At 40.6% G+C, this 25,605-nt stretch overlaps 1 protein-coding gene across 1 annotated transcript in view; it reads right to left on the bottom strand.

Moving 5' to 3' along the window:
- Positions 1-25,605, bottom strand: part of LOXHD1 (lipoxygenase homology PLAT domains 1) — a gene marked incomplete at its 5' end in the record, with an annotated part of 140,439 nt that overhangs the window by 58,808 nt on the left and 56,026 nt on the right. Inside the window, 13 exons of the mRNA XM_082782804.1 lie at positions 3,128-3,292; positions 3,915-4,043; positions 4,745-4,849; positions 6,095-6,243; positions 7,146-7,279; positions 8,569-8,723; positions 9,245-9,542; positions 12,277-12,437; positions 13,217-13,409; positions 13,786-13,982; positions 14,803-14,879; positions 21,791-21,951; positions 24,886-25,040. Coding sequence (XP_082638930.1) covers positions 3,128-3,292; positions 3,915-4,043; positions 4,745-4,849; positions 6,095-6,243; positions 7,146-7,279; positions 8,569-8,723; positions 9,245-9,542; positions 12,277-12,437; positions 13,217-13,409; positions 13,786-13,982; positions 14,803-14,879; positions 21,791-21,951; positions 24,886-25,040 — 2,079 coding nt within the window. The remainder of the gene's footprint in view (positions 1-3,127; positions 3,293-3,914; positions 4,044-4,744; positions 4,850-6,094; positions 6,244-7,145; positions 7,280-8,568; positions 8,724-9,244; positions 9,543-12,276; positions 12,438-13,216; positions 13,410-13,785; positions 13,983-14,802; positions 14,880-21,790; positions 21,952-24,885; positions 25,041-25,605) is intronic.

Below are 25,605 nucleotides of genomic sequence, written 5' to 3'. Positions count from 1 at the left end.
AGCAGCTCAAGTCTTAAAGTAAATCATGATTTGACAAATTTTTGAGCAACTAGGCAGATGGATGAAGTTAAGCCAACTGTATGCATTATATAAATATTCAAGATAGCTTTGTTTGTAAAAAAAAATCTCCCGTTTCTTTTAGTACTGAACAAGTAACAAGAATCAGTTAGAAGGAAAAGAAATGAAACATCTTGCTATCCACTCTGATCTAGTTTTCTCATACCTTATCCTTTGACAGCAGATAGTCCTTAACACCCAGGCAAATGAGGTAAAATACCTGCAGATCAGTGGGGAGTGCAGGACAATAAGGATCAAGCCCCTACGTACTTCCTGACTCTGTTCCCTTGCTTTCACCAGAATGTCCCATTACCCAAGATCTGATGTCCCTTCTTGTCCTTCTCCATCTTCACAGTCCTGACTCCAGATGGAACCTGACTCAGACTTGCAGAGAAAGAAGACTGGCCCAGGAATAAGACTGGGACTCTGTTCCTGGCTCTGCTAGCTGAATATCCTTGGTCAAGTCCCTTCCCACTCTTTTTCCAAGGTGAGATGCTGTTCAGCTCACAGATTTGGAAACCAAAATTCAGATGTCCACACATCAAATAAGTGTCTAAATCTCCCTTGAAGCCAAAGGAGATGTAATCACTAAAGTCAATGAAGTTTGGAGAAAGAGAGAGAAAAATAAATAAATAAATGCTGGCATCTTTATCAGGATTAGCTGAATCGTTCTGCAAATCCACCACTTGTGAGTGACCAAACATCTATTGATAACAGTGGGAAATCAGACACTCAGTGTCGTGAGGACATGTAAGTTCAGGGGTGCCATTTCGCAGACTGAGTCAAACATCTGTCTCTCTTAACTCCTTTCTGAAATCTATAGGTAATAAATATCAGGTGAGACTTAGGCACTATTTATTAGCTTCAGGAACTTCTCTTTACTTTGGATAGACATAATCCCAGTATCCACATTGCTACCTGCAAGCACTGCACTCAACACCCTGGCTCTGTCACCGGGATCCCTGCTGTCCCTCTCCCATACACCACCCACCCACCTTCCACCATTTCACGTCCCTCACCAAGATCTTTTCAGCTGCTTGTCATCTGCACCCTCCTACGCTGCAGCAACTTCAGTCATCTTTGCTATTCTTTACACAACAGTGCTTTGTGCTGTATTTCAGATTCAGCATCTCTGTAAGGGTAGAGGGAGGGTTTCTGGCACAGTGTCTGTTACTGTTGGAGTAACTCTGATTATGCATATTGGAGGCTAATCATTCATTAAAAACACAGGCTCTCTACTTACAGCCCTCGGGAGAACAGAGATGAAGAAGTTTTCTTTTACAGAGAGTCAGCCTGGAGGTACTTAATATTCTTTCTGCCCAATCCAACAAAATCTGCTCTCCTGTGTTCCAGGTAAATTAGACTAGTTTCTCCAATATGTAAGGGGGAAAAAAAATTAAATCCTGGAGACCAAAAATCACATGCTATGCATTATGAATTAAAAATGATTTTCTCTACTGAAATCTGTGGTGCTTGCTTTTGCTGTTTGAATATTAACACCAGCTTAGAACTGAATCAGCAAAGCAGCACGTAACAAGGTCACTAGCAGCACAACTTTCGGTTGTCAGACTCCCGTCCCATTCACATGGCACTTTTAAAGCAGTATCCCCACAGGCATGATTTTAATTGCACTGCCAATGACATGTTTTCATCTTTCGTTCTTCATGAGACAAATCGACCAGGAGTCATCGTAAAACAAATCCAACCATTTTAGTTACCTCTGGCACACTGAAACCACCAGGTTAATAGTTAGGAAACTAGAATATGGTAAATAGTATGGTGGGAATGGTTTGAGTGAGGAAACTGCCAGGTCTGGTGTGACTCTTTTGCTAGAGGTCTATTCTCAAATGCTGAACGTGGACTGCTGACAAAAATCAGGTTTACATACACTGTGTACTCAAAGGCACAGCATTCCAGAAACTATTACATCATTGTTATGTACTGGGACATTAATAAATTATATAGTCAACGTCTGCATCCAAATGTGTATTGACTGGGATAACAGGGAAGAACCTGCTGAAAAGCACGTACAAGGTCTCTGATTTACATTCACTCCCATGAACAAGTTCACTATATTTACAAATTTATTCTTTCAAACATAAGGACTATATCATATTCCAGGAGACCGATGAAAGCAAGGAGGGAGCAAAGAGCGTCTGTTCTTCCACTCCAGACAGTTTAGGGAAAGGAAGACATGAGGAATACCTCAGTCAGAGCATCGTGGAGGTACAAATGGCAGATATCTTCAGAAAAGAAAGTTGATTTTAGCTTAGAGACTGCAGGATATGTTCATGTGGATATGTGGATAGCTGGCCAGTATGAAAGAGACATTCAGCATCAACCATGGTTGACAACTGAAAGCAAAGTGGTTGACAGTCTTTATGTAGTTATTCTTACAATTACTTCTGAAGAAGGAAACTGAGGCAGAGAAAGAGAGTTTGGGAAGCTGTAAATGTTGATATCTAAGTAACTGCAGGCAGTAGATTTTCATACCAGCACTTTAATACCAGTTTACCCCAAACATTAATTTAAAGGGGAGTGAAGTGAAGATTAAGGAAAAATGGAGAATCCTAAAGAGTCAGGCTGCTGCAATGCTGTGAGAAAAGCACCACACTGACACAAGTGTGGAACAGTGCCCTTCAGCAAGACTGGGGTGCACAGTGCCAAAGGCACTGGTGGGACCAAGGCTAGGAAGTGAAACCACAACTGTCTGCTTTGACATCAGAAGCAGCAATATTAGCATGGAGGGAGATCAAAGGGAAACTGGAGATGGGGAAACCAGCATGAAATGGGCTAAGGACTTGGAGATGAAAGGACAAGAGGGAGCAAAAAGGCAGTCATACATGGTCACATAGCTTCTAATGACACTTCAATTTGGAAAATACAGGAAACATTACTCTAGAGAACCCAGGGGAACTTTCTTGTAGTAATTGGAGAAACTGGCATATTATGTTTTTATAAATTTCTCAAAGACAATTTCAGGGAGAAGCCAAGCCAATAAAACATGAACTGGTGAGATTTTATCTTCTGTAATGATGGGTGTATCCTGGGGAAATAGTGTTCTGCTCACATGGGATATATTCTGTTGTCTGCAGTTCTGCAGGGAAGATAATTCTCTCAATGGCTCCATCATCCTCTGATTTATCCAGCCAACGGCCACAAGGGAACTTGAGGCATTGGCCCAGGGATGGGGCATCGATTTCCACCCACTCCAGAAACCAGCCCGTTGAATTACCTGTGGTTGGAGAGATACAGGCAATAACACACAAAACCTTTACTGACAACAGCAAATGAATCACTGCCTTCCAGGCCTCCAACAATAAATTTCCCTCTTTTGCCAATGGAATAGAATTTGTAAAGACCATTGCAAATGGATTGGGCAGGTTTGAATTAATGTATTTTATTTCTATATGCAACAAGTTAAAGACGCATGTGTGGAAGTGCCATTTACTGCATTGGTTGGATTAATTTAGATTAACGGGGAAGTTATGAACAGTTATCCCTCAGTGCCCCATAAGGAAGGAATCAGTGTGTCTTTTCAGTGCTTCCCTTGTTTGTAGTTGAGACACATCTATGTCTGAAAAGCAGTTAGCACCTGATAATGAAAACAACAAAAATATTGATAAATAGATGAGACAAGTCTGTAGGTCCCATGTGGAACAAGAAAAACTCTCTCTCTCTCTTTTTTTTTTTTTTTTTTAATAACATTAGCAACAAAGATAATGATAGCAACAGACGAAGTGACAGCAAGGATCCATCACCAAAAGGTAAATTACATTTGGGGTCTTGGAAGAGATTTTATACAGCAATGTGCTGAACCCCATAGAAATACTAAATTACAAAACAGATTATCTTACCTTTATTGTCATGGCCTATCTTGATTTTTTTTAGGTCTCCAATGTCCACAGACTCCACTGTAAACTCATCTACCTTCCCACGCTCAAATTTGTTCTTGTTAATCTTTGAGGCCTTTAGGCTGACTATCCCTGTTGTGGTGATGCAAAAGGACATTGTTCAGTGTGTGAAACAAATCCTCTGGGAACGTCTGCAGTGGAACATGGGAGATGGCTAAACGCATGAAAAATGGCTTTTCATCTCGAGATCTGAGCTTTATCCCCCCTGCCCTCTGAACCCAAACCTCTATCAACACCCGCACCCAAGGAAACTCTTTGCTTGAGTGATCCACTGGCTATGCCACAGGGACAGTGCTGCCGTGCTGTGTTTACAGCTAAGGAAAGGGGTCCTACCCCTCGGTTCCCTGCCACAGCCACCAGAGTCCCTGCACAGAGCTCATCAGCTGATAAATGCTCCTGGGCCACTCGGAGAGGCAGAGCAGGGCTGGTTTTCAGGAGCATGCTGATTCACTGCTGAGGAAAGCAAATCAGTCACCACATTCACTGCTCAGCAATGTAGTCCCAGGCAACTGTGCTGTTTCTATAATTGAAATTAAAGCCTTCAGACCGGCAGCTGGTGCAAATCAGCATCTCAAAGTTCGGCAATGATTTACAGCAGCTGGTGGTATGCTCCCAGCTATCATGTTGTATGCAGAGACAGCGAGAACATGAAGTTGTCCTAAAAAAGACTGAGGAACTGGCATTGAGGAAGCAAAAAATGACCGTGACCTGTCTTCTCAGACAGCTATATTCATCCATGAGGTGCCACCCTTTTCCATCACATGGAGACATACCTGTATCATCTTTACTTCCATAGAGAGTAATGAAGACGTTGGCATCTGTCCCAGCATTCTTCTTGTCCCCAGTCTTCACTTTCACGGTGTATGTAGTTGATTTAGCTGTCAGATAAAATTTCTTAATATAAGAGTGTGAAGTCTGAACAGGAATTAACTCTACTTTTACTGCATATGCTTGAGTCTGGTTTGAGTTTTATTTTGACTGATTGCAGCCATGTTGTAATCTCTAATTCCTGCCATATGCTGTGAGCAGGGCTATCTGGTTGCACAGTCTTCTGCTGCTCCAGTCAGTCAGAACATTGTCTACATATTTACAGATGAGAAATGTGCTCACCCTTCCTATTTGCTGCCTGGGCATCTCTAAGATGCCTCAAAGCTGCCTTTATCTACAATATTTCTTGGGGGGAGGAGGGAGAACAAACTGCTTATTCTAATAGCACCAAATAATACAAGGGCATATAACATATACCAGAACATATGCATACTTCGACATACACAGTTCATATTCACAAACACATTCTTCACAGCAGCATCAGTAGGGAGGTTCCTACTGCATCATCATCTAGCAAGTTCAGTAAATTCATTAAAAATATGGAAAAGTCTAATATAGCCTTTACTGAGCTACAAAAACCTGCTCAAGTTTTCCAGAACAGCACCTTTCTGCTATAGTGAGATATGCATTTTCCAAGATGCTGCTCAGCTAGCAGGTCCTACGCAATTTGTGGAAATTATTCATGTATTCAAAAGCTTTTGGAGGGCGAGCTAAGGGAGAGCTTAAGACCTTTTGCAGGCAGTGAAGCCAGTGGAAGTGCTGGACATTCGGCACCTTGACACATCAGACCCAGGAAACCACACTGTTCTGTGGTTTCTGTGTAAAATTATGTACAGTAGAGACAAAATTAATTTGGAGGATAACAGACACAAGATAGAAACGGAAACAAACTTAGGTCTCTTCCCCTTCCCTGATTATGCTTGCTCTCTGCTCAGTTTCTTGTTAAAACATTTAACCATTATAGTCCACCATGTGACTGTATACCTGGCATTTATGCCTTAGGTGTTAACAACTAATGTATGTTTCAGATGAGAGATCATGACTAAAGACATGATCCATCTTCCTAGCTTTCTGTCTTTGGGTCGGATCTTGCAAGATGATAAAATCACCTAAAAATGAGGAGTGTCCACCCTTTACTGGCTGACATGCACTTCACACTTCATTCACACCTGGAAACTTCATGGTTGGGGCTGAATTACAGCCCAGCCAATGCTAACCGGTAATGCCCTTAGCACTACTAACACCTTGGTTCCTTTTCAACCCCATACTGGAAGAAATACAAGGCTAACATAGACCTTTCTGTTCCAGGCCCAGCGTTGCAAGAGACTGGCCATCATTCTCCGAATCTTTCTTTACAAATGCTTCATCCACTGGGACCAGCTCCCTGACAATCTGACCGTCATCTTCCTCAACTGCTAACCACCGCTGGCAGGGAAAATAATACCTACAAGAATGACAGCAGCACCCAGCACTTACACAGGACTTCACAGGCTTTAATAACAGAAATATGCACAGATCAGAGCTTAGTTTAAAAAAAAATAAATAAAAATTGCTCAGAGCTGAATAATACATCCATTTCCATTCTTAAGCTTTGGTATTATTTGTTTATTATTTACTGGAAAGTTAATCCATAAACAGGTTAGCAAGCATTTACTGAAAAGTGCTGTTTCTGAATTGCCAGCACAATATGACTGAATCCTTTTCACTTTTCACTTCCAGAAGTTAAGTAACTCAAGGAAAACTGCAGTCTCCCAAGCATTCTATATTTACGAAGAGTGGACCCATCCTTATGAGCAGTCCCACCCACCAACACATTGTGAAACTTTTAAATAAGCTCCAGCTCAAAGGTGAGCATGTATTTAGGATTTCTAACACCTTAAGTTTTGTCTGTGAAAATGATTGGAGTTTGGTTAGATCAGGACTTGGTTGTAACCCAGCACTTTGCATTAGGTACAAAATAGAAAGGAAATGTGAGGTGAGGAATTTCCATAGCAGAGCCTTGGAAAGAGGCACGCAGCTACAGGCTCTGTGAGGGAACCTCTTCAGGAGGGAGAATACTCCCAGGAAAAACAGAAAAGGTGAGCTTTCCTTCGGAACACAGCTGGTTCCCAAACTGCAGAGATGCTGGGATGGCAAAACCCCACACAAAGGTTCCCCAGAAAGTCCCTGTGCTCACTGCAACTGCACAAAGACACAAGACTCCCATAGGATGCCTGCTCCCTGTGAGCTGGTGAGGAGCTACAGTGATGTCCTTCTGCATCTCCTCTGCCCTCCCACAGTTCTGCAGTCTCCTGAAAAAATGCCCCCTTCTCTGACCACACAGAAAAGGTGCTACAGGCTGCTCACGTGGTGCTCTCCTTGAGGTCAACAATCTCTACCCTCTCCAGGAACCAGCTTGGGCTACCACCAGAGTTGTCGTGGCGGATCCGCAGTTTCTTCAGCTCGCCCAGGTCGATGGCTTTGATGGTGAACACGTCCACCTACACAGGAGGCAAGAGGCAAGTGACTGTGCTTCCCAGAAAGGGGAAAGGAGAGGCAGGAGCCAGAGTAATTTTTTCCCCACTAAAATTAAAGGTGCTTGTAAGTCTTCCTTGTATTCCTAGGGTGGATGTATAACTCCAGAGCTGTGGGTTGTCCCATTAGCACTCATGTTTGGCTCCTACAACACAGTAACAGCGTTGGAGCTACACAACCCTTCATTTCTTTCTTTACCTCATCTCAATGTCAGCCTCCTGTAGGTTTAACTCATCTCTCTGAAATCTCATTCCTTTCAGGGTTAGCATTTCCCTTCAGTTTCAGTCTGGAACTGAACACAAACACTAACTCCTAGGAAACTCTCATCTGTGCTTCCATGTGCTTTACTTCAAACTGCAGTATTATTTTTTTTTTTTCCTTTTGTCATTTACTACAACCAAGAGGTTCATTTATTAACAGTATTAGTGTGACAGAATGGGTCTTGTTATGATAACAATTTAAACATCTTAATGTGATTAACTTGTTGATAGACTTTGGGTTTCTACTCCCAAGAGCAGAGGGCAATACATTTGCAGCTTGGAGCTCTTCCCACCGAATGAAGAACCACACGCAGGTTGCAGACTCACTAGTGCCAAGCTCATAAATCACAGCTAACAGCTTATTTAACAACCTTAGGCTCTCTTTTTCTTATTGCAAGTTTTCCACAACAGCTTACTGTCGCCATGATTTTTCATTATTCAAAATAATTCCCTCAATAATGTCTGGTTATAATACTTGCTTGTTATTTGTTCATAAGCATTTTTATGGCAAATATTCAACCTACAAGAGATGTTATTTAATTGGATTGGATTATAACCAAATTATAGCACACCACACAATACTGCTTTTATTCTCTGACTGGTTTAATCAAGAATTTAGAATTGTATTTGCAATCTAAATACTAACATGGCTTGAACTGCCTCACAAATGCTCTCCAATATTAATTTACAGTTTGTGGTTTTCAAGTATTCCTGGCAGGAAATGTTGTTACCAGAACACTTGCAGGAAGCAGATGCAAAAGGTGGCTCCAACACAGAAGAGTGTTCAGCTTATTATTCAAATGAATTTCCTCTGGAAAATATTTTGAGGTGTTTTGCTTTAAATATAAATTTCAGAAATAAAACACATCTGAGCTTTAAGCTAGAAGAAGAAACATAGACTCACAGGGAAGAAACAGTAATGATTGACCAGCATGATAACTAAGAGAGCTCTGCCACCCTTCTGCTTGCTCCAGTGAATTGAGTTCATGCATTACCTGGCCCTTTTCAAACTTGTTGAGGTTATTGGACCTTTTCAGCTGGCGCTCACCCGTGTCTCCTCTTCCTACACCATAGATGCTCAAGAAGACATTAGAGTCCGTCCCAGCCCCCCATACACTGCCAGTGAGAACGTGGATTTTGTATGTGTTCTCTGCAAGTGAAATTGCAAAGAGAGATCAAAGGACCCCAGAAATAGCCATTTATTGTCAGATCTCTGGCTCACCATAGCAATGTGTGACCCAAAAACATTTGGCAATTGGCTCTAAGAAAGCTTTTATCTGGAATGTATTAAAACACTTGCATCTATCTTAAAATATGAGGGGCATCATCTTTCTCTATCCCTTGGCATTAACCATATAAATAGTTAAAACTTTATAAACTCTCAGCTATGGTGGCAAATCATGGAACTCACAGCCCAAATTCTCCAGAAATGACTTGGAGAATCCTGTAGCCGTTCCCTAGGATATTCACATTTCAGTCTGTCTCCAGTTTCACCACTGTCCTCCTCCCCAGAGCTGATCAGCCAATCCATAGAGTAAGCCATGCTGCAGGCCTGGGGCAGTGGGATGGCTGAGGAGCCATAAGTGGTCATGCAAAGCACTGCAGCGTGGTTATCGACCTTCATGTCACTGCTGTATCCATGCACACATGCACATTCCCTCTGATATTTACCCTCCAGGGCAGATTCCCCATCAGGAACCAGTTCTACCACAAGCTCCTTGTCACCTTCATCTTTAGCCAGCCAGCGGTGCGCCACAAACGTATAGACATCCATTACTTCCTCCACCTTAGCTTTCTCTTCTTCCACCTCCTCAGACTTTTTCTTTTTCTTCTTCTTTTTATCAGACTCATTCATCTTCACAGCAAGCCGCTTCAATGTGACACTTTCCAGAAACCAGCCATCTCCAATGCCTTTCCCATCGTGGCCTATCCGAATCTTATAAATCTTGCCAACATCTGCAGCCTCTATCTGCCATCAAAGGAAAGGCAACACCCAACAGGACATAAGACATCTTCATTTCAGAAAATGCATTCATAAAAACAAGAAGCATCAACCAGAACAGCTACTTGACTGGAGAAATGAGAATAAGCCCTTTTTTTTTTTTTTTTTTTTTTTTTTAACTTGTTTACCTTTACTTTCTCCTTCCTGTTTTATGCTTTCATTAACAAATCACATTGGAACAGACTGATCTGAAGACATCCAGAACAACTGTGGATGGGATAGGATGGGATTCTTATTTACTGGGCTCCTTACTTCTTAATTTCTCTCTTCCCCAGCATTGTCTCCATATAATAAATAAAAGTGAATATGCCAAATATCATATTACTTCATGAGCTCCGAGGTGCCTGAGTTCTTTTTGAAAGGAATAATAAGATATATTTAATATCTAGCATGAGATATGAACTGTGGGGAGCAATAATAAGCAGTAAACTTGGACTCAGATAACCTAAGCTCTGATGTGGATCTTGGGTTTGGACTGTCCTTCTCCTTATATCTCATCTAGAAAATGTGATGTAAGAAGAGTATCTTCTCACATTGCTAGTGTTGCAGAGAGGATACAACCCATTCATGATTGCAATACATCAGTGACAGAAGGCTGAATAAGAAGGAAGATTTCCATTTGTCTAGTCAATACAGCAGATACAAAACCTTGTTGGTTTAGATTATTTGTCTGTACTATTACCTAATGAAGTTGGATCGAAGGCTTTTATGCCATGCAATCCTTCAACAACCAATCACTTTTTTCTGATGATTGCTTATGCTGATAGGAAGTGCATATGTTATAAAACTTGCAAACATTTGTTTCAGGCTGAAATTTGGCAACTTGGCAAAAAGGTTTCAGTCTATAAGCATTTTTTTCTGTAGTAGATTAAAACAAAGTCAACTGCACAAAAGATGCTTATCAGAAAACTAAAATTGATCCAGCTGTACTGGCATAAAGAATGCATCTCTCTTTATACTCTTTACTGTTAGATTTGCTGTAATCATCCTGCATTCCCTGTCTATAACTGATGACATTTCCTATTAACATTTACCTCACACAATCTTATTATTGTCTATATCTTTCTGTAAATATTCATATCATGAACAAGGTAGAGGCTATGTCTATTAATGCTTCACAGCTTCTGCCTCGCACATACAGGAGAAACAAACAAACAAACAAAAACAAAACAAAACAAAATAACAAAAACAAACAAACAAACAAAACAAAATAAAACACCAACACAGAAAATGGTCAAAACTTTAAAGTACAGTAATAAACATGCTGGAGAGCACAATTAACGCAGCTATGTAAACAGAAGACTGTACATATGGCTTCATTATAAATCTGATATTGGATTTAATCCTCATTATTTCCTTTAAAATCAGAGAAATCTAATCTTAAAATTATAAAGTTTTAAATAGACAAGCGTTTATAAGGTGTTAAGCATTTTTGGTCCCAAAGAACTCAATAGAAATAGATAAACATCACTAACTCCATTCTAAAAAGCAACAAACTGAGGCAGGAAGAGATTAACTGAACTCCAAAATACACACTACAAAAACATAGAAAAGCTTGTGAGAAGGGCAACTCTGTTGACCTCTGGCAATGGGAAGGATATCCCACTCTTGATGTTTCAGGGCAGGTTACACAACTAGATTGCAAGTAGGTGCGTAACTTTGTGCTGAGGTGGATCAGAGACCTCAAAGCACCTCAGTGCTGATCTTTGTGCTGTTAACACTTACAACAGGTATGCCTTACATTCTGCTTCCATCTGGACTTTGTTTTTTACCGTCCAAATGTTGGTCCCTCCTGAGGTTACATCACTAGAGAAGGATGTGGCTCTGACATGCCCTGATGGCACATGTCATCTGACTCCACATCAGGGCAAGAACCAAGACCATTCCTTTGCCTCATATCTCAGTTTCTTTGGAAAGAGAACCCAAGCAAGTGAGTAAGCAAGCCTGAAGAAGATGGTAGTCCAACATAGCCAGACCCGACTGTGGAGAAAATGCCCAACCACATTGTGGTGGTCATCTTTGTCAGTCCAGGATCTCTTGCTGGATTAGCTGGGTCCTGGCTCACACACTGCTTACTGTTAACTAAAAAGGAGTTATGGACACTGCTGTATAGATTTCAATGCTGGCCAGACTGATAGCTGGAGGAGAATGTTGTGTACCTTATACACCATGACCATGCTGTGCATGTTGGACTAATGTTATAGGTAGTAAAAACCATGGGGCAGTCATACGCTTGCAGAAATCACAGCAGCAAATCTATGTAGGATTGGGCCAACAAATTATACTTGTCATAAATAGCATGTGTGATTTGAGGCAAAGCTGAAATTCCTTATATTTTGTTTCCTTTTTCCCTACTGGATAAATAAAAGGGACAATAACATGTGGTCAGGCACAAAATGTAAGTTTACAATCTTTTGAAATCTAACATAAGTATCTCCTTTTGAAAGGAAAGGTAAACAAAAGCAGCTACTGGACTGTTTTTCTATGATACCTTTGCTATCAGTCCCCGAGAATATAAAAGTCACTCCATGAAATACAGAACTCCTCAAAAAGATGTAGAAGTCAGCAGATGCCAACAGACCTGTCAGTTTTTTTGAAGTCAAATACTTTGATGATTGTGGCAATTATTCTTCGAATATGTCTGTATGGGCTTGTCATATCTTTCCCCTCACAGAAGCAGCAAAGAATGTCTTCACCATACCTTGAAGATATCTGTGGCTCCCCGCTCAAAGTTATTCGATCTGTTTTCTAAGATGATCAATTCAGTTTTGCCAGTCTCGCCGTAAATCTGCATGAAGACTTTGGCATTGGTGCCTGCAGCCCGCACATCTCCAGTAACTACAGAGACCTCATAGTTTATCACTAGTCCAAAAATAAACAATTAAATCAGAATAGAAGCTCATATAAAATGATCCTGAGGGCTTAGGTTCAAAATTAAACTACCTTGTCTTAACAAATGACCGTGTAGCTGAGGTGACTAAATTTGCTCTTATCCAAACAAAGTAAGAGATAGCACAGCTCTTCACTGAGGACTAACCTAATAGTTTTCCTTTCTACAACTATAAAGCCATTGTCAACAGGCTGCAAAATAGAGCTTTAAAATGGATTTTAATTTCAGTATTAACTATAGGGTGGTTAAATGATGTTCATAATGTAACATGAGGGAGTGAGTTACACAGAACAGAGGAAAAACACTTGTAAAATAAGTGATTCCAAGGCAAATTTTAACCTTAGCCTTAAAAGAGAACAAATCTGCTGATATAAGTCAAATGAGCTGCACAGATTTGGTCTACATATATCAAACTATGTGGTAATACAGGCAGGACAGGATGTGTGCTTCTCCAGGCTTTGTCCAGAAAGACACATAAAGGTGAAAAAGGCAGAGCCCACTGATATTGTAATGAAGATGCATGGGAACAGGGGAAGGAGCAGTTGGTAGTGTTTTTCCAACTGTTTTAGGAAAAAACAAACAAACAAACAAACAAGAGAATAATTTACTTTCCTCACTAATATAAGCTCTCTGGGACAGGGACTTTTTGATGTCTAACACAGGGGTGTCCTGGTCCTTAAGAAAACTAATAACATGAACTTAATCCTATCTATTAAAAAAATTACACTCTTCTCAACGTGTCTTCTCTCACATTTCTCAATAGGCACAATCTCACTTGGGTAGACCTCCACCTCCACCCTGCCATCAGCCTCATCTTTGTCGAGCCATCGGTTGCAGGGGAACATGTACTGCCTTCCCTGGACTGGAACTGTGATCTGGACACTGGCCAGGAACCAGCCAGATCGGAGACCCACATTATCGTGTCCAATCAGTATTCGGTTGATCTTTAAAATAAAGCACACAAAAACCAAGAAGGCAGGAAAAACAAAACAAAACAAAAAAAAACAACAAACAAAAACAAACAAACAAACAAAACACCAGAATACACTTAATACATACAAATCTACTTCTCCTGGCACTCTGCTCTTCCACTGTGTTCACAAATAATTTCTATCTATATTTGAAAACAATCTCAAAACAGGCATTTCACATGCCTGCATATACCCTAGACCGCCAATTTAATAGTCTGTACCACATGCATTTCTCAATTTCCGATGTAAAGGTCAGAGCTTTTTACATCACACTCAGTCCTTAGCTATATATTGATCCTGAATTCAGCCACTTGCATGAAGCACAGAGCCACCTGCAATTAATTCTTACCTTCCCAATATCCATCGTGTCGAGAGTAAACTCATCCACTCGACCACGTTCAAAATAATTGCCTAGATCATTATCCGAGACTAGCAGAGGCTCCTTGCTGGTGTCTGCTTTTTCACCGTAGAGTTTGATGAAAACTTTGGAGTCTGAGCTGGCACCTGGGATATCTCCTGTCTTCACACTGATGTGATAACTGACATCTGAAGTGAGATCAATGTACAAAAAACAGATGCATGAGTGACATTTCCAGCTATGCAAACCACACAAAGCGGCTGCCACATCTTGGAGATATCTAATATATATAAGAGATGCAATAGTTGCATTAATAAACACAAAATATCTCATCTTCTTCCCTCTTACCATTAGATGATTACCAAGCCATAAAAATGAGCTTAGGCAAGTGGGGTGATTTCACTTTTTTTTTTTTTTTATACTTGCAGTTTAGTTCAGTAGGTTTAACTTTCTTTTTTTTTTTTTTTTTTTAGCCAAAAAAAAACACATCTCAATCTGATTTCAGTAAGCATTGTTTTTTTTTTTTTTTTTAAAGAAATTTATACTATTGAAGTGCTAGTTTTCTAGAAAAATGTCAGTGTAATTTTTTGTCAACAGCTTCCAGGAACAGAGCATCATTCAATGGAACTTTCTCTAACAAACCAGTGACAATTCAAAATCCTTCAGAGAAAGCTATACCACAAATAAATAAATAAATAAATAAAACACAATTCTTCAACTAATCAGAACATTAAAAATCAAAGTTCTTTTCTACATATGCAATGTAACAATTACTTTCTTTTATGTAACTTAATTCCACCCATAAGCTAGGATTTAAGGGTCAGAGGCATTTCCCTTGAGTGATCTACTACAGCTCCCTGCATAAGAATGGCAAAAAAAAAAAAAAGCCCAGTAGAAGTGTCATGAACTGACATGAATTCTTAAGAATAAAATTCTTAGAATAAAACAGGTAATTACGTGCATACACAGCTCAAATCCAGATCTTCCTTTTTTCAAAGCTAAACTCACTTTTTAGCATTGGTGACTCCCCAGCAGGCACTAATTCTCGGACAATCTGACCATCATCCTCATTTTTGTCAAGCCATCTGGTTTACAAAAAATAAGTTATTTTTGAATAATTAGGACCTAATAGACCTTTTAAAACCCAGGCTGGTTCCATACATAGTAAAAACCCACACCATAGTAAAAACGATGTTTTTACATGGCTCCATATTTCTGTGAAGTTTGCAGGAGTTTGACCAGACACTACAGCAGTCGTGTTTCCAACCTACAGTTTTCCAAGAAGAGAGATCACCAGAACCCTGCTCAGAGCACAGTAGATAAGCATTGCCTGTGACTTCCATCTGTCCGGCAAGATCAAGCTCTGCAGCCACAAGTTATTTCTGTAAATGGGCAGTCTTGGTTTCTTGAAAGCATTGGCTGTTACTGACTGGAAATACTTGCAGCCTTTATTACCAGCTGCCATGATTACAATCTTTATGACATCAAAGTTACAGAAACCCTTTTTCCTTTTTTTTTTTTTTTTCTTCTTCTTTTTCTGGCTAGTGTTTGTTTACTTTAGTTTATCATCACTTTTCCTTTTCTTACAGATAAGCATATAACCCTTCTTAAGAGAGGAGCCGAGTCTTCTTATTTCCATTTTCAGGGCTGGGTATTTGGAGGTAGCTGGTACCAGCAAAAGGAAGGGTTTCCTATTTTCTCTCAGTTTTTATCTAATGATATGACTAGACTGGACAAGAAGAGGAGACAGGCACAAAGCATAATGCAGCCACAGTCTCAAGGGAAAAAAATCCAAAAGGAAAATGGAGGGGAACCAATTGGTAAACTGGTACCTCCACAGATGTCCCTTTCACAGCCCCAAATGCATCATATGAAGTGGAAAGCTTCTTACTTTCCACTTCAAAAAACCCTTTTTCCCAGACTGCTGCAGCACACATTTTATTCCCATGAACATCCATGTAGGGTCAGGTTTCCCACACTGGTGTAGCAGGGCCATTTCTGTCCCCAGATATTATGCCATGAGAGCAGGAGCAGTTCACAGAAAGCCCTAGTACACAGCTATCTACAGCAGCATCTTTTGCTGTCAAAAATACTACCTAAAACCTTACAGGTTTTAGGTAGAATTGCATGAAGAATAACTAAGCAAGCTCTGGCAGGTCACACAGTGTATTTAAATTGCTATAATAATTCCAAGAACTAGAAATTGAAAAAACAAATTCTCAGAAGTGACTTCTTTTTAAAGAAGACCACAGCACTACGTGGATGACACCAGACCACAGACGACCTGCTTCTGCACAAACACATGCAGCGTAGGTGTACCACAGGCTTCTTGCAGTGACCCCGTGCCACATGGCCTCCGCCTTGCTGACCCTCACACCACAAAGGAGGTTGCCTTCCCAATTAAGTTTCCACCTTTGATTTTGCTGATGAGTGAAACAGAGGGAAAAGAGTGAATTGACATGAACAAATACCACTAATAGCTAGATCAAACACCTTTATGGCATCTTCTGGTAATAAAAAAAACAGATTACAGTCATGACCACTTGGACTTGCCATGGCAACAAGGAGGTAGCCAGGTATTTTGTGAGACTGAGGATGGATGCCAGGTGTCCATTTCATCCATCTGAAGGAATGTTATCTTTTTAGTCTCCTCTCCCTTCCCACACCCAATGTGCCCAAAGAAAACACACAGAAAACCTGAAGCAGGAAAGAAATCCAAACAGGAGCTGGAGACAGCCAGTCCCCCAAACAGCAGCAATAAAGTCCCCATGCAAAAGAGAGGTGCATACATTCCCCACCACACAGACACACACATCTACAGCTCCCCTATACACTTGTGCTGGTTGTCGGGTACGCAGACTACCCCGTATTCTTCCCTTTCACTCTAAAGCAGGTGGCCATGTGCAGGTGGCTTGAAAAGGGCTAAAAGCTAAGGGGATCAGCACAAGGGTTTAACACAACATGTGGGCATCAGGTGTCATGCCCTGGTGGAGTCTGAAAGGTGCAGTAGGGATGGAGGAGCAGAAAAATCTGTGGGGAAGACTGGGAAACTAATTACAGGAGTTGAGCAAGGGTGGAGTGCAAGGAGGGAGAAGAGGAGCATGCCAAGACATCAAGACCTAAAAGAGGAAGACTTTACATGAGTTGACATTTTTGGGGTGGGGGAATTATTTTTACCTGGTAGAACTGGTCCTTAATACCTTTGTATCATGTAGTTCTTGATGCTGGCTCAGGATTCACATCCTTGGACAGGTATCCAATGGATAGGGGATCACATCATCCCAAAAGTCAAGGTTCTTCTGCACACATGGAAGTTAACTGGGAAGACCAACTAAATCTGAGCCTGACCTCTACCACCCCAGGACCACTGAACTCAGCATGGCTTTCATGAAGGCAGAAGCCCACAAGGTGGTATAAACTTCTGCTTTCTAGTGCTGTTTTTTTTTTGGTCCTGCAAGCTGATGTTTCTGCTGCCAGTGTACATGCTGCTGATTTCACCTTTGCTATTGTTTTAGGGACACATGTTTTGTCACTCCATTTGCTGATGTTTTAGGGAAGCGTGGGATGAAGCAGGATGAACCACTTCTGCACCAAGGTGGCAGGATGAAAATGCATTCCACAAGAAACAGATCTCTGTGTGCAGCATAACAAATGCTAACTGCTTCAGCAGTCAGGAATCCAATAAAGGAGGACACATCCCTAGGTAAATAATTTCCTTCTACCAACATTGGCAGCTACTGATGGCAAGGGAAGGAGTTTGCCTTGGAAGAAGTGGGTTAAAGCTGCTGCTGTAGAAGAAGCTGATTACTTTTTTTTTTCAGCCAAGAGAATAGTACTATTTTCTCAAGAATATGACTTTAACTAGTGACAGAGAAAGTGTTTGGATGAGCAATGCAATTGTATTCCTTTTCTTCAGCACATATGTTGCAATATCCTAAATTTACTCCAACATAATTCCAAAAGCATATCACTGAGCAGCAGATTGCAACCAGGGGTTTATAGTTGTACACTGAACACAAATGGATTGACACATTATAAACACATCGGGCAACAGAAAATGGATTTTTTCTGTATAGTGCTATCATATTCCTAATACAAAAGACCTGTCAAAACATTCTTTCATTTTACCAAGCCTCCATGCAATTTCAGTGCATGTAATTCTCACACCAGTACAGATTTTGGAATGGTGTGCATGCATCTTGTGTCACATGCTTGGTTTTACAGGGTTATTGCATGCCCAATTCTCCAAAGTGGACACAAATACAACATGAAAGATACTCCAGCACAAATCTCTAGAGGATCAGAGAATCAGGGAAGCACTGGAAAAATGTAATATGGTATCACATATAGCATTTGAAATCCTGTAGATAATAGCCTATGTGCAACAAGAGTGATTAACATACCCAGATAAATTCAGACATGCAAGCATATCTGCATGTGTGTTTTTAAATTCAACTTATATATATAACTACGTACAAAATACGCAGAAATTGCAGAGTATTTAATGCAACACAAGGAGGTTTCTCTGGTTCTTTTGCATGATGAGCACTTTTGGCATCTGATTGAATAAATGTTCTTTTACAGGGACCTCCTAGTGCATCATCCCATTCATAGTCTCTGTTCTTCAGATAATTCATGATATTCCTTATGCTGGAGTAAAATTAGGATGTTGCAGTCCATATGCTTAGAAAAAAAAAATAACAAAGTATCATTAAAGGTTTCAGTAGAGCTGTAATGATTTATAACATAAAAAAATCTATCCTATCATGAACTCATGACTGCCTGATTGAAAATTCATTTCTGGCTGGGATATAAATATTATGAAAAATAGGCTACTTTAAAGAATGTCAGCTAGTCCATTCCTGGACTTCCACAGAGCCTTGAGAACAAACTGAAAACTGAAACACTCAGTCCTGAGCTTTGGAAAGGTTTGTCTCCACTTCTGGGGCAAAAGTTGAACTCCTTCATTTCAAATTTTTCAGTGTTATTTATTATCACAATAACTACTTCACATCAGCTAGTATAAGGCGTATATATAGTACAATTGTATCACTGAATGATTCAGGGTTCAGTTCCAAAAAACATGATATTATAATATGATGTGCTCATAAGGGAAAAATAACACTGCAGTGCATCTGAGTGAGGTATACTAATTCTGTAAATAACACTTGGAGAAGTTGCATTTTCTCCTTGCGTGCACAGATCAAATGACCGCTTTAAACATCACTGACTGTAGGAAGAGCTACAAGCCTTTCTCTTTACAGCCAACTGTTTTAAGAGTTGAAAGCACAGGCCTGGGAGTCATTATTTCTGGATGCTCTTCCTGAACCTGACACAAATTCACGCTTAATCCACTTAGCTTCTCTTTATCTCTGTTGGCTCCCTTGTAAAACGAAGACTGTTCTTCTCATAGAACTGTTGTGACTATTAGGTTATAGATGTTCCTATAGAACCATAAAAAAAGCTTTCAAATTAAAAGACAAAACATAGCCATGCATATGAATACGTAAAAAGTAGGAACAGAGACTTCAATGAGTCACATACAGTAAAGATCTATATGGGTATCCTACGGGCGTTAGATATAATGGAGGCTGTTTAGCAGCTCTCAGCTGTATTTTGTGTTTTTATAGAGGTAAGAAGCCTCTGGAGCTTTCTGCACATGTGAGATCTGTTCCTGCTGGAAAGCATTTTGTCCTCTAGCTGACTCAGAGGAACAGCTAAGCTGCAGCAAGTCTGCAAGAGCAGCTTTCAATAAGGATGCAGCAGCAGAAGCTGTTTCCTCCAGATCATGCAACTGTGCTGCGTGGTAGAGTTGAAGTTTATCAGGTCTTGGGGATGAAGGCAATGAGAACATCAGCATGTCCACCGGCTGGCCAGAGTCTGGCCAAGCAGAAAAAGAAGATTCCCCAGTGTACCCTGGATGGAGACTTGCATTAGCTAACTAACCCCACTTGCATTGGCTCACCAAAAGAAGGCTGCTCTTCTTGGACAAGCCTACTTCAGCCTCTTGGCTCTGAAAAAGCAGGCAAAGAAGGTCCTTCTGAGCACCCTCCAAAGCAGTGAGGATGTAAGCTGTCCTTGGCCCACAGGGCTGGAGGGGAACATCCAAACACTGCAGGTCATGGAGACATGTATCCCTCAGATGGAGGATGCAGTGGGTGAGCACCTTCGCCCTCAGATATCTCCAGAACCCATGACGACACCCGTATACTGCGATGATGCCCCAGTCTCCCCAGAGACAAAGGCACCAAAGATAGTGGTAGGGAGCAGCAATCCCCTGTGGTTGGAGGTGATCAGTCATGTTACCTTCTCAATCTGAGGGGAGGAGATAATGCTGGCACAAGGACAGCAAACAAAGCCGCACGAACAGCACAGACTTACTTGGAAAAAGAGACTGTAAGAAAGGTAAGAAGAGTGGAATTCCATCATTTGTGACTTGGAGCCTGAATGCACCCTATATATCCTAGGGATAAAGTCATTTTATTATTCTTTGTTGTTGTTGTTGTTGTTTTTCTCCCTCTGTTTTTTTTTTTTAAGTCCCTGGCCTGAGGGGAACACCCTGTGGACTCTTTTGATCCACTAGAGTAAACCTAGGGGGAACAGGGTCATCCTGCCAAGCTGAGGGAAGACACATAAGCAGCCAAAAAAGGAGGCAATTCAAAATGAAATCTTAAAAAGGAGCCAGTTGCACAGTGCATTTAGATATGGAAATATCTCTGAAGAATCTGAGCAAAACAGCTCTTCACGTGGACACTTCATGTCCAAGCAAAAACCTGTCTAGCTGGGTTGCTTAACTCAGTAAAACATATGGTTGTTAAATATGTATCAAAAGGCAGCAATGACATAACATCGTGGTTTGTTCTTTGAAAAGGGAGAGGCTGGCTTGCTTTTCACAACCAAGATGACACTGCATCTGCTGCTCAGTGCTGTCTCCCCAGTGAATGTGCTCTCTGATGTGATGAGGCTTAGCAATTCAGAGGGGCTGGGACTGGCTCCTGTTTTATATTAGACTGACTCCCCTGATTATAGTGGTGTTCTGTCTGATTTATAGTGACAGGAGACAAGTAGCCAGCTTACTGGGTTTACCCCTGTTTGCAATTTAAGAATAATTGTGTTTGCATTTTACAATTCCACTTGTTTCCCTGGAGAAGACTTTTTACAACAGCTACTTGATGTGGTTAAGTGGAGCTCAGTGGACTTCCATCCTACAGGGTGGACATTCTTCAAGGGCAAGTGGGACTGCACAGGACACTGAACTATGCTGAATGTCTGTCTCTTATGTTTTCACCCAGTTGTCTCTGGTTTGTGCTAGGACGTGGAGGACCCCAGGTAATGCCAGAATGGATGTTCCATCTGGCTCCCCATGGGCAGCCTCTCTACCACATATTTCTTTTGGCCACTTGATTGTCTGGGAAAGAGAAGAATACATTTATAACTACCAAAGGGTTGAGTTACAACCCTTCACTCTACAACTATCTCTGTCTGCATGATATGCATTTCCCTTCATGCAAGGAGCTCTTAGGATGGCAGCATAACGATTTTACATTCTCCCAACACGAAAACAGCATCCCATTGCTCCTGGAAAGATGGGATGTGCATGCAAGGGAGCAAAACCTTGTCCCTCACATGCAATAAAGCTAGCAAACTGCAGCAGATTGCAGAGCGTGTTTCTGCAGCAGGCAATTGCAATGACACTCTATGTGGGACTGGAAGGTTGTGTTTTACCTTTTGGATATTCTCTATATTACAGAACTAATTGCTGAAAAGTTCACAATTCAGATTGCTGTTCATTTGGTAAGGGGAGTTAACAGTATCTTAAACCTCCCAATCCACACTCTTTGCTTTCAGGCTTAGCAAAAATAAATGAATGCATAAATAAAAAGGATTAAGCTGTGCTCAGAAAATTCCAGTCTTGGAACAATAGCTAGGCTCTTTAAATGCTGGCAAATGCATAGCTGGAGGCATGATTTGCAAGCACAAGCATTGTTTCCAGTACCTGTAGCAGGGGAATTCCACAGCCTCGCTTTCTGGCTGTCCTTCTTCCCTCACTATCACTTTGGCAAGGTACCAGCCACTGCTTCCTCCTTTGCCATCATGCCCTATCCTCACCCTCCTCACCTGCTTCAGCGTTACTGCTTCAACGAAGAATTCATCAGCCTTTGAGGAGGAGAAAGACAAAAAGGTAAAGCAGTATTTCTCCTTAAAAACAAACAACCCAAATTTATTACTGCAATCAAACCAACATCATCAGCATGCTGTAAGATAATTCTTCATGAGATGAAGGGGTAAGTACAAATTAATTTACCAAAGCATGAAAGCTTGAATATTTGTGCTAGAAGTAAAATATTAGATTTACAAATATACGATCTGCCAGCATTTTAAATCTTCCATGTCATTGCTTGCCCTCCACAACTGTAAAAAAGTAAATAAATAAATAAATACTAATTTGATTATTAAGAAGTTCACACAGAGAACCCCCATTTGGATATCAGCTTTCTGGGAGAACCTGGGCAGGTCACTGTAGACCAAATCCACAGAGGTATTTGGAGGTACAATCTGAGGACACCACCCAACATTAAAATGAGCTGACATGGACTACTGGGCACAATCTGATCTCCCAACATTTCCTCGCATGCAGGTGTCAGACGTGGATACACAGGGGTATTTCCAGGTGCTCAGGAGCCTGCTCCCTATGTTGTATTCAGAAGCTGGTGTGAACCTAGCCCAGGAGCTAAATACCCTTAAATTCCCATACAGACCAACAAACAGGCAAACTGCCATGGCTACCTCTGGCTGAGATGCTGTTTTAGGTAAGAGAAAGCTAACCAAATGTGGCAATCTGCTCATTCTTTATCATCTCCCAAAAGCCTGTGAAGCATATATGACAGTAGCAAATATCCAGTTAGCTCCTGGAAAACATGGTGGCCTGATAATGGGGGAAGAATAATAATTATAAATAAAATCATAATTTCTTCCATTATTCAGGACTCAAAACTGACTTTTAAAATACAGACAACTAAACATACTACCACTGTTTCAAACCTTAATGATGGGCTCCTATTCACAAACAACTGTTACTTACAAACTCAAAACTGCTGTATGGGGATTTAAGTTATCCAGACCTCACTGAGTCAGACTAAGTCAATGAAGTCTGATTCATTAGGTCTGATGTTCATCTTACTTATTAACGGCTGATATAAATTAATGAGTAAGTAAATGGATGGAACTGAAGCAGGGCAAACACCTAATTTAAAGACATCTTTAAATTTTACCATCTATACAGGCTGTTAGTTTGCATCTGCAAGCAAACTTTTCAAGTTAAATTGGTAATCAAGGTGCTATTGGTTTAAGTGGTTGTAGATTAAAGACTGCACTGACTTAGCCACATTTATTTAATGGTGTATCTGAGTTAATCAGTGTAGATATACTTGTTCAGTCTCTTGAACACATGAGATCCACGTTTGTCAGGATCAATCCATAAACAGCTTTCAATTCATTCACCAGCTTTCAGCTCCTCGTGCCATAAGACCAGTTATTCATTAATAGATTCCAGTTTGGTTTATATCATCTGGATACTATTAATCACACGAACTGATTTCTGAAATTACTCTTCCTATTTTCTTGGGTATTTTTTTTTTGTTGTTGTTGTTTTGTTTTTTTCTTACTTCATGAAGCTACCATATAGCTCATTTTGTTGGGATTAAATAATACAGTAATAATAATTATAATAATAAGTAATAATAATAGTCTGTCTTCAGTCTTCTGTGACCAAGACTTCAGTCTTCTGTGACCAAGTATTTTTTTTTTTGGACTCCACTGAAACAGTCTTCAAACCAACGTGGCTCATGACTCATTAAGACTTCCCCAAATGACAAAATGACTCTCTTTTATAGTTTGGACCTACTTTTTCAAAATAAATAATCTTATTATGCAAATGCATAGGCAAAAATATAATGTTTGCAGTGCCTATGTCTGCAAACCTTTATATCATGTAGAAGCAGAATAAAATTTACCACTATGTAAATATCATGCATTTCCACAGACAGGTCTTACCAGCACAAGAAAAAACTAATAAAAGTTATTTTGAAGTCAAAAAACCTCAGTGATCTTAGTGAAGTATTGGAATTTCTGAACACTCAAAGGTAAATCCAAAGCATTAATGTATATTTCAGAAGCTTAAATTCAATGGTCAATTTAGAAAATATGACCTCCTTTCATCTTCATTTTCTTTCCTTTCCAAAACTTCAGTCAAATAATGACACAGAAGAAGGGAAATCTGCAGAGTTCTGTGATCAGATTCTCAAACTCTCCTCCTCCAGGAGATACTGATTACATTCTATCAGTTTAAGTCATACCCTAGAGATCCAATGTGCGCCTCGTAATTGAGTATATATTAAGTAGGTTGACCCCTTAGATCAGATCTGCACATTATTTGCTTGTTAATGTAGCAGGGGCTTAGCTACAGATTGACTTCTTCATTATCTCAGTTTTTCAGTGGAAAAGGCTCAGCCTTCATTTCAGGCCATTTCCCCCTCTTCTCAGGACCCGACCATACAAAACATGTTGACTAACAGACTGAATATAAGACACAGAAATTGAGTGCAGCACTGTTGAGGTGAGACTGGTGGAAAATTGAAAAACACATTAAGATTTTTGTTCTGATTTTCACATTAAATTAGATTTTTTTTCCTTCCTTTGCCCCAGAAGCCAAATTTGTGCAATCTTAGATGGAGGGGGACAGGCTTCCCTTTGTTCTTGGAAGCCAGACAGCTTTCCTGGAAGCCTTCTCCAGACTGAAGACACAACTTCAACAGCCACTACTTAGCTGGGGAGCAAATCAGGATGCTTATTTATGAAAATACCATTGTCAAGCAAGGGTACGCTGTCCCTAACCTAACCCCCCTTCCCAAAGCAACCAGTATGACACCCTGCAGCTGTGATTTCCTTCTCCCTGCTGCCCTAGGCCAAACCAGCAGGGAAGTCAGCCAAGATTGCAAATGCACGTCTTCAAAAACAAAAACATCTACAAACCATCACAAGCTTTGTTTGGCACTTTCAAGCCCACCTTAAGGAGCTGCTGCATGAACTTACGTTGCCTTTTTCGAATTTATTGACGTTGTTGATGCATTTGTAGAGAACCCGTTCTCCCGTGTCTCCCTGGTCACCGATGAGGCAGACGAAGACATTGGCATCTGTGCCGCTGCCGCTTACCATCCCTGTGCAAACTGTCACTCGGTATTTTATCACTGTGGAAGCATAAATTAATAAAGCAATTTCAGCAACACAGTTAATTGCCATTTAAATTTACAGCATTTTCCCACAAACTTGCAATTAATTTTAAGTGTTCACACTTCCAATTGGTAATCCTGTATGTGTATTGACTTTTATACTTCCATGCTATCACTTGGAAAAGAAAAAAAAAAAAAGAGAAAAAAAAAAAAAAAAAAAAAAGAGGAAGGCCTGAAATATTAATAAAGCCTATAAAACCCCTCCAAAGAAGCATATGGAAGTGCCCTTCCCTTTGTATAAACCTCACAAACTGGGGTGCACGGTTCCCTTGAGGCCTTGCCCTGGCTCTCCTGCCTCCCCTTCCTGAGGGGCCTTGTTCAGGAAAAGCCTTGGTTTTGGCATCCAGGGGCATGGCCAGCAGAGGAAATGAGTTACAAAAAGTTAAATGTTACACTGATACATGGTGGGGGCGACATGGCCAGCTGGCCCCATCTCCTTGGGCCTTCTTGCAGTGCAGGAGACTGGATCGTGCCTTGTCTCCTTGTTACCTCTGAGATATTTCTTCAGGATTTTCTGGTGGGA

The sequence above is a fragment of the Aythya marila genome (assembly GCF_965140915.1).
Source record: "Aythya marila genome assembly, chromosome: Z".
Taxonomy (NCBI): domain Eukaryota; kingdom Metazoa; phylum Chordata; class Aves; order Anseriformes; family Anatidae; genus Aythya; species Aythya marila.
Note: the sequence above shows the minus strand (reverse complement) of the source record. Positions and strands in the feature narration are given on the sequence as shown.